The sequence below is a fragment of the Trachinotus anak genome, unplaced genomic scaffold (assembly GCF_046630095.1).
Source record: "Trachinotus anak isolate AG129_WGS33_773 ecotype Australia unplaced genomic scaffold, CSIRO_AGI_Tana_v1 ptg000005l, whole genome shotgun sequence".
In the NCBI taxonomy this organism is placed as follows: domain Eukaryota; kingdom Metazoa; phylum Chordata; class Actinopteri; order Carangiformes; family Carangidae; genus Trachinotus; species Trachinotus anak.
This window is the reverse complement of record NW_027273856.1, coordinates 16,408,084-16,416,436: the sequence shown is the minus strand read 5'-3', so window position 1 is coordinate 16,416,436 and position 8,353 is coordinate 16,408,084. Positions and strand designations below refer to the sequence as shown.

The window sequence follows — 8,353 nt, the reverse complement described above, 5'->3', positions numbered from 1 at the left end:
TGTTGAGGGTGATGGGTGTGGATAGAGGGTTGAGGGGCACACTGACGTCCTGACTTTCTGCTGAAAGAACATTTGCATTGATGGCATGTCTCCATGCCAGCTGGACTGGTCAACATATGTCTTTTAGCTTTCCATGGATATTTGTCTACCAAATCAGGCACTCTCCTTCCGGAGGTCACACAGCAGACGATTGTGTCATGAAACCAAGTCTGCTCTTTGGGTCAGCTGGCCTCCTCAAACCTCATTCTGAGGAGCCTTGATTATCATAGACCTGGTCATTTCTGAAATATCCATCAGCATGATCACTTGAAAGAAGTAGGGTCACCAATAAATAACCAGTCAGCTGCAAGATAGACAGATCCAGATCAGACTTACAATCAGTGAACATTTACTAATACTTGGTACTTGAATATGATTAAAAGGAACTTGAACTTGATTTGAGTAGTTGGTCAAAGTCAGACAAAGGAAAGTGTGTGGAGGACAGTACTACAGATTGAACAGTCATCAGCTGCCTCTTGCCCACTTCCTATATTTATTTCCTTTCTTGACTTTAGGTAAGCGAACTAACACATGTTGAGAATTTGCATAGCAGCAAAGACTTGTAGACTTTGGGCTGTATTACAGAAAGATGTGTCTGTGGGTTGGTCTGTGCTTTTTTTCATTCATTAGCCATAGAGCATATAGGGCCAAAGCCATAGAGCATATAGGGCCAGAGCCAATCCTAGCTGACATTGGGTGAGGGCAGGGTACACCCTGAGAAAGACCTCCAGTCTATCATGGGGCTGACATACAGAGACAAGCAACCATTCATGATGACATTCACACCTACAGGTAATTTGGAGTTGCTAATTAACCTAACCTGCATATTTTAGGACTGTGGGAGGAAGCAGGAGCACCCAGAGTACACAAGGAGAACATGCAAACTCCACACAGAAAGGCCCCAGCAGGCCAGGAGGTTCAAATCCAGAACCTTCTTGCTGCCAGGTGACAGTGGGGTCTGTACATTTTCATGTATTTATTTTATTACTGTGAACTGTAATAGCATTCATTTTTAAGAAGGATCCTTTTAAAAACAGATTTTTCAAGAGCACATTCAGTGTTGGGGAAAGCCGAGCTTTACAAGCTACCAAATACTTCACACTGGAAGAAGCTGAACTACAGCAAAGGTATGCTCGGGAGAAATCTAGTTTAGTGAACCAAGGCTACTTAGGAAATATAGTTCAAAATACCTTATGAAAAAAAACAATGAAACTTACAATGTACATGCAAATCTAAATTATAGCTAAATATAATACAAAAGAGTCACATGCCAATTTATTGCAAAAAGCACCTACTTGTTTACAGGTCAACATAAACCAAAGAAGTAAAATACCTCACTATTAATGGGAAAATGAAAAGAATGTCAGCTTTGGGTTGTTTAAGGCCATGATGATTCTTCCTTAAGCTGGAATTAAAGAGGTTTATCAATGATGATGTTGCTGTTGTGTGAGCTCTGAGCAAAACCCACACTTGGCTTTTGCACATGCACTAAAGGTCAAGTGTGTGGGAACTGCCTGACGAATGCATTTCCCAGACATGCCTTCACAATGGTCAGGGCTGGTCAATTACAGTAGAGAAGCAATAATAAAATAAAAACAAGAAATCATTCCTTTCCTTTTATGGCCCAAAATTGTTTGTAGTCTCAGTCGTTAACTACACAAGAAATGGCAAAAAGAATAATTTAACTACTTGAATCACTATGCACAAATGAATGTGGTTGAACTATTAGCAAACTACTCAAAATGCAACTAAACTACTAGTTTAACTACATGTGGCTCACTGCTCCCCAACACTGGTGACAGCTGTTGCATTGTGACCTCCTGACCACAGTGAACGTTTCAATGTGTAATCGAATCCATATTCACAGGTTTGACTGATGTTTGAAATACCAACAACAGAGTCAAGGCACTTTTCATTTACATTTTCCAGAGAATGTGAAAATTGTGATAGTGAAAACTATGCTGGATTGAGTGAAGTGATAATGGTTTGAAAACTATGTAATGATGAAACAACAGTATTATTATTTTGACTTTCACTTTGACAAGGTGTCATTTTACTTCTTTTTTTTTACAGATTAAACAAACAAAAATAGTTACAATGTGTTATTCAGTGAGCTTTAGAGGTGTTGGTAGGCGTTGGTGTTTACGCTAAGCTAAGCTAAGCTAAGCTAACAACCACCTGCTGGCTGTAGGAGAAGCAGGAGGTGATTAGTTTAGGTTAGCATAAAGATTGGGAGCTAGCCTGGCTCCATCTAAAGTTCAAAAATAAGCCTACCAACACCTGTAAAGCTTATGTATTTCACAAGTTCTACCTCTCTGTTTAATACGAGCACATAAACGTAGGTAAGATGTGGCTTTACAGGGGATTACATGCTCTTTCTCTGTGGGAACAATAGATTTCCTTTAGTCTTTCACATCCAGGAAGTCACTGCATCCAGCTGCAAGGGTATAATGCATTGTTGACCCACTAGTGTTGGCAAAGATCACAGTATAATGCTATGCAAATTACTCTACAACACAAAAATAACCACAGACCAAAAAAGACAGCTACAGTCAGTATATTGTTCCTGACCCAGTTTGCTAAATGCTGCCTTATAGAAAAAATATACATATATTAATCTTCTGGAGTCTGTCAATTTGTGCCTTGTTTAAGGTCCTGCATGTCTATCTTGTCTAACAAACCAAATAGATGTAATATTTATTTGCCTCTCTTACTTGATGCCAGTTTTAGAAATTGACACACTCATACATCCTCATTTATTTAATACAGCCTCAGAGAGATCCCAAATACACTGACCTTACATAGTGATCATATCCTAAAAGATTTAATGGCTTAGTCCGGCTGTTACAGGTAGACAAGTGTTTTTTAGGACAAAGAAAAGTAATGTGCTGCATTAACAGGTTTGCAATGGAGGAACTGGCACACAAAGTTAGATAGGATGGGTCTAATAGTAATCACTAATAACGTTTTAATCATCACAAACATAATTTATAGAAGGAATACATACATACATATGATGTATTAAAAAAATTCAAAACATTTTTTGACAAATAGAAAAATATGCAATATGCAACATGCATTATAACAAATGTTATAGTTGTCACAAATTGTTACATTTTTATGCATCCACATGTGCAATGATAACTTCAAGTCTCCTGGATATTTACTGTAGCCTGGAAGGAGTGACTGCGACATGAGTGTGGGTGTCAGTGTTGCCTGTGGCTCTGTGGAGGACTTATTTTACATAAGCTAAGTGACTCTCAATGATCTTATTTGCTACTTCCATTGAGCTGCTTTGTTTTTCACTCCCAATATACAAAAACCGGTTGGCAAAATAACTCTGATCAAAACAAAGATACAACACATTATACACTAAATATGAGCCTTACTCTAAAAATGTCAGTTTTAAGAATTTAACCGAAACAGAAATGAAAGCATGTAATAGTATGATGGCACTTTAATAAAATGAGCAGCTTGAACAATTTTGTCACTTTAACTTCCATATTGTACACTACAGCTGTAAAACCTGTGTAGTTGTCACTTCTGTGTAGTTTTATGCTACACACAACTATTGCACAAAATACACACTGAATATCAAGTAGAATTTGTTGTTTATGCACAAACACACACACACACGCACACACCCAACACTTTTGGGGACATTACATAGACTTGCATTAATTCCCAGGACATTTACCCTAATTCTACCCTTTCACAGGCCAAAATTCCTCCAGAAATGTCCTCAGAAAGATGGCAATACAATGACTGTGAGAGATTTCTTCCTGTTACTAAGCATGCTAAAAAAAGAGCCCCTTATATTTACTCTGAGAAATTCCTGGTGCTCATCTTCCCTGTTTGGAATTATATTTGACTGATGGCTCTGTCCAAGACAATTTGTCATTGTGATGCCACCCATTGAATAAACAAGTTCACTGATCTGTGCAAGATAGCCTCGCATTGTGTAACTGATTTGATTGGCAAACCAAAACATAAGCCATTTTGCATCTACTTTGTTGCTGAATACTTTCACTTACATGCGCACACACACACACACACACACACACACACACACACGCCTAACCTTAAAACACACCTTCACCTTAAAATTGACATTAAAACACAACGTTTTACAGATACATTTAATAGTTTGCAAAGTTTAAAATTATATTCACTTTTACAAGACATCAGATATTAAATAACAAACAACTGTCAGAATCTGCTGGTACGGCTTGTTTGGTTGGTTGTAATTCTGACTGACCAACTGTGTGCAAAGATCATCAGGTGTTACCGAAGGACTGAGATGCACTGGTGTCATTAGATGACACATTGTAACCATCTGAAAAAACAGCAACAAAACAACACAATTCAGTTTGAGGCAAAACACTATGATGGATAGAAAAACAAGGCTGTACTTTGGCACAGTGGTGCTATAAGCTAAATGCTAAGGTCAGCATGCTAAACTAGAGAGCTCAGGCACACACTGCTAGGTGTATAGGCAGATAAAAAGCCTACATTCCTTTGTTGCGTTGCTGTTTGTAGTGGTTTGTTTTTTTTGTTTTTTTTTTAATTATTTTTTGGGGCTTTTTGTGCCTTTATGATAGATCAGTGGAGACTGATAGGAAAGGGGGTAGAGAGAGGGGGATGACATGCAGGAAAGAGTCAGACCGATTGGGAGTCGAACCAGTGACTGCCTGCTAAGAGCGTCTTGCGCTCACACATGGTACTCGCCCTAACCACTCAACTACCGGCACGCCCCTGTAGTGGTTTGTTAACAAGTAGAAACCTGATGCACCTAATGGTTGGGAACTGGCAGGCCCTTTCAAAGAAATGCTTGGCAGATGATTGGATGAACCATCTGCAGCACTCTCCCACATCACGCAATAGGAGAGCGCTGAAGAAGAAGCACAACACAACAAGCCACATCCTGAGGAGCTTTAAAAACTAGTTACCATGTACCAAAAGGCACATTTATGACTACCAAAACAGTTGCTTTTCTGTAGCTGCCAGTAGTCTCTCACTCACAGGAGGCTGAATGGTCCAAACCACTGTGGTTTGGCCACAAGCCAATAGCTTGAGGCCTGGAAAGACAGGTTCTTGCTTGCCAGAAATCATTAAATCATTATATAAAGAGGCCTGTTTTTGTGCTGTGAAAAGCTGAGTGTCACAGCTTCCTGCTCCTCCTGATGAAACTGAGATGCTGGTCATTGGCCCAGCCCAACATAGACATTATTTTGAAGTCTGACCCCCAAGAAGCTTGATTTAACATTTCATCCTACCATTTCTTTTGATCAACACATTAAAGACCTGCCTGTTTTTCCACATAACATTGCTAAAATATGACCACATGACTCCAATTTTAGCTTCCATGTCACTTCAGACTTAAAAGGTGCTTCTAATAACATGCAAAATCCCAAATGGGCATGTTCATACCTTCATCTTCATCTCCTTAAATCTTATATTCCATCTTGTCCCCCTCATTCTCAGAATACAGGGTTCTTATACTTCCCCATAATTAAAAAGAGGTCAGGGCCTTTTCCTGCAGTGCTATTAACTTTCATTTAATTACTTCAATTTGTCTAAAGTATTAAACAAAGGGAAATTCTGACCAGCTGGTAATTGATGAAGGTGAACACCATTAACATTAAAATATTCTGGGCAACATCAATGTCTCTATCAAAATGTTATGCCAATCTATCAAAATGTTGATATATTTCCCTAAATAAGTGAAAATGTGAACCTTCTTGATGGCATAAATGAAAGGTTAGGAATCACCAAAGTCATTGGGATTCACCTCAATCCATTCAACAGTTGTTGAGATATTTCAGCCTAGACCAAAGTATTGCAGCGACCAACAGCCTCACCAATATACAGTAAGCTCTGAGCATAGCTTGTTAATACCATTTAAAATGTATCTGTTGCCATACCTCTTCCTCTTCTCCAGTTCCGCAAAAAGCCCAATCCACTTGATGATGATGTTCCAGCACTGGTGCTCTTAAACAAGAATATAAAAAAAAACATGGTTCACCACAATATTTGAAAAATTACAGATGAAAAAAAAGACAAAAAAGAAAAAAGAAAAGACATGATTTAGAGAACTGTCCTTACCCTTGTCCCACCACTGGATGTTTGTGACTTTATTGCTATTTCTGACCGAACCTGAAAAGTTAATTCTCAAAAATTAGCACAGTGCTATAAAACTCAAACAAGTTTGTTTTAAAATGAAATATGTTTTTTTAAAAGGTCAACAAGTCACAATTTATGAAGTTTGGTGAGAGTGTTACCAGTATTCTGGATTTCAAAGTCACTACCAGTTCAGTGATGGATGGCTGAGGAGCTAATATGCTCACTGCTAACTTCTGACAACAGTCAAATTACTGCATCTTTTAATTTTTCATTAGCTTAGTGCAGTTTCACAGTTTGATATTGTTACAGATGACCATAACTAAAAGATTGACTTGAGTAGTAGGATATTTGCAGCAATATTGTTTAAGTTCACACTGGTTTATCATTAAAGGTCAAATTGAATGGCAAGTAATCAGTTAGACAACCAAATATGTACAAGCACACATTCCTCACTTAAAACAAGTCACCAGAATTAATCATACTTTAATTTCTTTTTAGTCTGAATGGACCCTAATTCAATGAGATTTTTTGTTCTTTGTGTGCCTAATAATTTGTTTGATTATTCAGTCTCAGGAAATTAATTTCTGTATGTGCGGTATTGAGTCATGCGTACCTTTTTGTCCAACAATGTTCCAAACACCAATATGAAGAAACCCTATAAAGACACATAAAGTAGCTTTAGGTAAGAAGACTTCAATGAAAAAAGGCAAACCACTATTCAGAATTCACAGAATAACTGTAATAACAGTATTAGTAACCACTGTATCTGTACCTGTAGTGAATTGAAGAAGGCAAATGAAATATGGATTCCTCTGTTTTGTGGGTTGGTCATAGTTCCAACTCCCAGAGCCCAGGTTAATCCAAAAAATGGTGTGAGGACAGCCAAACTCCTTGCAATAACAACTAGAACGTGCCTCTCAGCAGCATGTGCAGCATCCCTCACTGCTCTTCTCCTCAGCATTTTGAATATCACCACAATCAGGATGCACAGGTTAATAACCACTATCACCAGTGCAGGGATAACAAATGCAAGCAGAGCTTTGGACTCGCCCCAGTTGAGCCAGCAGACCCCAGTTAAGCGGATGTACTGTCCATTTGGTTCTGTTACAGCTACAGTTATGATTGCGATGATGAGAGGTGCCCCATAGCCTACGGTGAATCCAATAGCCAACATAGACTTTTTAGACAAACCCCCGTCGAAAACACTGACTGTGCGGTACAGCAACAGCAGGGCTGAGGCTAACATCCAGAAAAATAGGGCTAGGTAGAAAAAATGGATAAAAAAGGTGGCCGCAGAGCATGCTGGTTGGTTTTCCGTGTCTGCATCTGAGATGGCTGCCCCAATGATAAACCAAATGTTTGCAATTAGGAGAGAGACTGCAATGTTAACAATGGAAACATGACGCAAGTAAGATGTGTTGTTCCTTCTTATTTTTCTCCATATGACAGCCTCAATGATGAGGCATATAACCAAGGAAGCTATGGATATGCCAACTCCAATGTAGGTTATAAAATCCAGTATAGGGTCATCTGGAGCGAAGGGTGACATAAGTATAGAGAACGAGGTCAGATGGTTGCAGCTGCAGGAGATGGTTTCGTTTACACTGATTATCACCTCACAGCCCTCGTCGTCCCAACCTCCGAGACCATTGAAGAGGCTGAAGTTCCAGAAAACACACTGAGGGTTCCCTAGTGTGTTGTTTATAACATCAAATGTGAAGGAAATATTATCGATGGTGCCGCTGGACTGAACAAGCACAACTCTCCCATTGATGACATTGGAGGTTGCATTGTCTTCATCTCTGGCCGGGAGTACGTTATCCATTGATGAAAATGTTATCACAGTGAGTGACTTATTCCCTCCGTCAGCCTCTGGTATGTCTATCTCCACTGAAGAATTAAAGTCATCACTGAAAGTGTCTGTGAATGTAGTTTTGTTCAAGAGAATAAAATCTGTCACAATGTCAAAAGAGTCATTGTTAAGGTTAGTTGTTATAATCTCAACAGACTGCAAAAATGATGAGCTGGCACTTCGAGCCTCGGGGATGTTACTTCTTGTTACTGAGCTGTTTCCTGTGGACCTGGTGTTGAGATTTTCCCATGAATTCCTTGCCCCCTCTGTGGTGAGGACACCTGCAACTAACAGGACATCCTAAATTGAGAGGAAAGTAGATATTAGATCATGTGGAAT

At 39.1% G+C, this 8,353-nt stretch overlaps 2 protein-coding genes across 4 annotated transcripts in view; one reads left to right on the top strand and one right to left on the bottom strand.

Annotated features, from left to right (window-relative positions):
• Nucleotides 1-8,353, top strand: part of mep1a.1 (meprin A, alpha (PABA peptide hydrolase), tandem duplicate 1) — a 193,228-nt gene that overhangs the window by 45,586 nt on the left and 139,289 nt on the right. The gene's annotated exons all lie outside the window — the stretch shown is intronic.
• Nucleotides 2,779-8,353, bottom strand: part of LOC139621749 (adhesion G protein-coupled receptor F5-like) — a 31,799-nt gene continuing 26,224 nt past the window's right edge. For all 3 annotated transcript variants that reach the window (XM_071478563.1, XM_071478565.1, XM_071478564.1), the window contains 5 exons: nucleotides 6,935-8,314; nucleotides 6,776-6,817; nucleotides 6,145-6,195; nucleotides 5,964-6,030; nucleotides 2,779-4,375 (listed from right to left, as the gene is read on the bottom strand). In XM_071478563.1, the coding sequence (XP_071334664.1) occupies nucleotides 4,317-4,375; nucleotides 5,964-6,030; nucleotides 6,145-6,195; nucleotides 6,776-6,817; nucleotides 6,935-8,314 (1,599 nt within the window). In that variant the 3' untranslated portion in view covers nucleotides 2,779-4,316. The remainder of the gene's footprint in view (nucleotides 4,376-5,963; nucleotides 6,031-6,144; nucleotides 6,196-6,775; nucleotides 6,818-6,934; nucleotides 8,315-8,353) is intronic.